This window comes from Ammodytes marinus (assembly GCF_949987685.1).
Source record: "Ammodytes marinus genome assembly, chromosome: 9".
Lineage (NCBI taxonomy): Eukaryota > Metazoa > Chordata > Actinopteri > Uranoscopiformes > Ammodytidae > Ammodytes > Ammodytes marinus.
The window spans coordinates 32,263,433-32,268,432 of NC_137213.1; the positions used below are offsets into that span (position 1 = coordinate 32,263,433).

At 44.4% G+C, this 5,000-nt stretch overlaps 1 protein-coding gene across 1 annotated transcript in view; it reads left to right on the plus strand.

Moving 5' to 3' along the window:
- The window catches only part of wdr33 (WD repeat domain 33), a 33,132-nt gene that overhangs the window by 19,107 nt on the left and 9,025 nt on the right, over positions 1–5,000 (plus strand). Inside the window, exons 9-12 of the mRNA XM_080034329.1 lie at positions 2,914–3,068; positions 3,518–3,596; positions 4,001–4,111; positions 4,770–4,864. Of these exons, the coding sequence (XP_079890455.1) occupies positions 2,914–3,068; positions 3,518–3,596; positions 4,001–4,111; positions 4,770–4,864 (440 nt within the window). The remainder of the gene's footprint in view (positions 1–2,913; positions 3,069–3,517; positions 3,597–4,000; positions 4,112–4,769; positions 4,865–5,000) is intronic.

A 5,000-nucleotide genomic window follows, 5' to 3' on the forward strand; every position in this document is an offset into this window, starting at 1 on the left:
ACAAAAGTGAGTACACCCCTAAGAAAAAATTTCCAAATTGGGCCCAAAGTGTCAATATTTTGTTTTGCCATCATTATTTTCTATCACTGCCTTAACCCTCTTGGGCATGTAGTTCACTAGAGCTTCACAGGTTGCAACTGGAACCCTCTTCTACCCATTCATGACGACATCAAGGAGCTGGTGGATATTAGAGTCCTTGCGCTCCTCCATCTCCCGTTTGAGGATGCCCCAAAGATGCTCAATAGGGTTTAAGACTGGAGACATGCTTGGCCAGTCCATAACCTTTACCCTCAGCTTCTTTAGCAAACCAGTGGTCGTTCGGAGGTGTGTTTGGGGTCGTTATCATGTTGCAGTACTGCCCTGCGGCCCAGTTTATGAAGGGAGGGGATCATGCTCTGCTTCAGTATGTCACAGTACATGTTAGAATTCAATGAACTGTAGATCCCCAGTGCTGGCAGCACTCATGCAGCCCCAGACCATGACACTCCAACCACCATGCTTGACTCTAGGCAAGACACACTTGTCTTTGTACTCCTCACCTGGTAGCCGCTCCACACTCTTAACACCATCTGACCCAAATAAATGTATTTTGGTCTCATCAGACCACAGGACATGGTTGCAGTAATCCATGTCCGTAGTCTGTTTGTCTTCAGCAAACTTTTTGTGGGGTTTCTTGTGCATCATCTTTAGAATAGGCTTCCTTCTGGGATGACAGCCATGCAGACCAGTATGATGCAGAGTGCGGCGTATGGTCTGAGCACTGACAGGTTGACCCCCCACCCCTTCAAGCCCTTCAGCAATGCTGGCAGCACTCATACGTCTATTTTCCAAAGCCAACTTCTGTGTACGACGCTGACCACGTGCACTCAACCTTCGTAAACTGGGCCGCAGGGTGGTATTGCAACATGATAACGACCCCAAACACACCTCCAAGACGACCAGTGGCTTGCTAAAAAAGCTGAGGGTAAAGGTTATGGCCTGGCCAAGCATGTCTCCAGACCTAAACCCTATTGAGCATCTTTGGGGCATCCTCAAACAGAAGGTGGAGGAGCGCAAGGTCTTTAATATCCACCAGCTCTGTGATGCTGTCATAAATGGGTGGAAGAGGGTTCCAGTTGCAACCTGTGAAGCTCTAGTGAACTACATGCCCAAGAGGGTTAAGGCAGTGCTGGAAAATAATGGTGGCCACACAAAATATTTACACTTTGGGCCCGATTTGTAAATTTTTTCTAAGGGGTGTACTCACTTTTGTTGCCAGCAGTTTAGACATTAATGGCTGTGTGTCGAGTTATTTTGAGGGGACAGTAAATTTACACTGTTATACAAGCTGTACACTGACTACTTTACATTGTATCAAAGTGTCATTTCTTCAGTGTTGTCCCATGGAAAGATATAAAGAAAAATGTGAAGAAATGTGAGGGGTGTACTCACTTTTGTGAGATACTGTATATACAGCCTCATGTAACCCAGCGTACCCATGACAAAGGCATTAAGAAAAACTATATAAAAATAGCATTCTTTGCACTGATGTTACGATTTTAACAATAATGAAGACTTATTAGTAAAATCAAGTGAATGAATGTGTATTTTATCTCTCTGTCTCCGGCCACTTACACACACACACACACACACACACACACACACACACACACACACACACACACACCAACACGCACAGACACACACACACACACACACAGTAGAAACAGTGTATAAATGTGTGTATTTCCTCTCTCCCTCTCCAGCCTCACTCACACACACACACACACACACACACACACACACACACACACACACACACACACACACAGAAAACCAAACAGTGTATAAATGTGTGTATTCCATCCCTCTCTCTACAGCCTCACACACACACATATACACACGCACACTCACACACACACACACACACACACACACACACACACACACACACACAGTAGAAACAGTGTATATTAATGTGTGTATTCCCTCCCTCTGCAGCCTCACACATATACACACACACACACACACACACACACACACACACACACACACACACACACACACACACACACACACCAACACGCACAGACACACACACACACAGTAGAAACAGTGTATAAATGTGTGTATTCCATCCCTCTCTCTCCAGCCTCACACACACACACACACACACACACACACACACACACAGAAAACCAAACAGTGTATAAATGTGTGTATTCCATCCCTCTCTCTACAGCCTCACACACACACATATACACACGCACACTCACACTCACACACACACACACACACACACACACACACACACATTCTCACACACACACACACACACACACACACACACACACACACACACACAGTAGAAACAGTGTATTAATGTGTGTATTCCATCCCTCTGCAGCCTCACACATATACACACACACACACACACACACACACACACACACACACACACACACACACACACACACACACACACACACACACACACACACAGAAAACCAAACAGTGTATAAATGTGTGTATTCCATCCCTCTCTCTCCAGCCTCACACACACACACACACACACACACACACACACACACACACACACACACACACACACACACACACACACACACACAGTAGAAACAGTGTATATTAATGTGTGTATTCCCTCCCTCTGCAGCCTCACACATATACACACACACACACACACACACACACACACACACACACACACACACACACACACACACACACACACAGAAAACCAAACAGTGTATAAATGTGTGTATTCCATCCCTCTCTCTCCAGCCTCACACACACACACACACACACACACACACACACACACACACACACACACACACACACACACACACACACACACACACACACACAGTAGAAACAGTGTATATTAATGTGTGTATTCCTCCCTCTCTGCAGCCACGCCCATAAGAACACAGTGATGGAGGTGAAGTGGAACCTGAACGGTAACTGGCTGCTCACGGCGTCCCGGGATCATCTGTGTAAACTGTTCGACATCAGGAACCTCAAGGAAGAACTGCAGGTCTTCAGAGGGCACAAGAAAGAGGCCACAGGTAAAAACATACTATCTGTGTTTTAATACTAAGGAGGGAAGCCATGAAATAATATCACTGTGTTTTATTACCTCTCATTGTATTCTTTAAATGAGTTTAAATAAGGCAGATTTGTTGTTGTTGAAATGTTAGTGATGTTTTAGTGTGTTTATTAGGGCACAGGTCAGTCTGTCTGTTAGAAAATAATGTTTTCACTATGTCTAAGTTCACTAATGTAGAAAGATAGGTTTTTTTTTTGGACATTTTCTTAACAAATTGAAGTTCAGATACTTTAAAATGACAAAAGTAGGACGATAAACAAGAACAAACACAGCTTAGCTATTCATTTTTTGTGATGTATTTTTGTGTATGCGTACGTGCATTCAAAACTAAAATAAAAATTATTTTAAAAACTTTACATAAACACACTAACGAACCTCTGTGTGTTTGTTTCTGTGTGTGTGTTCCAGCCGTGGCGTGGCATCCGGTCCATGAAGGCCTGTTTGCCAGTGGAGGTTCAGACGGATCGCTGCTATTCTGGAACGTCGGGTAAATAACACTGAGTTTCAATGGTTAAACCTACTCCGAGGAACTTTCAGTTTGTGTTAATTCTAGCGCCCCCCTTTGGACAAAAGCGGTAGTGTTTTTTACTACGCCAGCTGTTGTTCCTGGGTGAACATATACCCATGACAAAGGCATTAAGAAAAACTATATAAAAATAGCATTCTTTGCACTGATGGTCTCGTTTGCTGTTACATATAATTTATGATCATCAGAGGAAAAATGAGACTGTTTCAGAAATATTTAAAAGTTCCTCGTAGCAACTTTAAAGTGCTGGTTTGACTGTGTGTGATTATTTCAGAGATGTTAACATGTGTCTGTCTGTCTGTCTGTTTGTCTGTCTGTCTGTCTGTGTGTGTAACTGTCTGTCTGTGTCTGTCTGTCTGTCTCAGAGTGGAGAAGGAGGTAGGCGGGATGGAGATGGCTCATGAGGGAATGATCTGGAGTCTGGCGTGGCATCCACTGGGACACATTCTGTGCTCGGGCTCCAACGACCACACAAGGTACGTTTACACTGCTGCTTTTATATATATGAATACACCCCTCTCATAGAGTCTCAGGCCTTCGTTGCAGTGGTCACGGGTTCAAATCCGACCCGTGGACCTTTACTGCAGGTCATTCCCCCCCCCCCTCTCTCTCTCTCTCTCTCTCTCTCTCTCTCCCTCTCTCCCCATTTCAACTCTGTACTGTCTAATAAAGCAAAAAATAAATAAAACATTTTTTATTTATAAAACACGCTGGTTCACAGCGCTTAAATGACTGTATTTCAGTTCATGCAAATTAGGCACAGTTTTATGGTAAATGGACTTGACTTATATAGCGCTTTCTAGCCGATTTTCTCAGCCCCAAAGCGCTTTACATTTCTTACCACATTCACCCATTCATACACACACTCATACACCGATGATAGAAGCTGCTCATGCAAGGCGCTCTCTGAACCATCGGGAGCAATTTGGGGTTCAGTGTCTTGCTCAGGGACACTTCGACATGTGGCGGGGAGACGGGGGATCGAACCTCCGACCCTGCACTCCAGAGGCGATCTCCCTACCGACTTCGCCACTGCCACCCCCAATGATAATAAGACTCACAGTGAAGGCGCTATGGCCAGTTAGCTGCTATGCCCCAGTCCCCTGTTCACGTATCTTTCCACTTGTTCTTCAGTAAATTCTGGACGAGGAACCGTCCCGGAGACAAGATGAGAGATCGCTACAACCTGAACCTGCTGCCGGGCATGTCAGAGGACGGCATGGAGTACGGTGAGTCGCAGGGGACACACTAATCAAACTTTACATAGCGGAAAAACATTGTACATTTTTTCGTCAATTTAAAAAAAAGAATTTATGTTGTTTTGTTTAGACTTTTATTTATTTATACGATGGTGAAAACAATCGG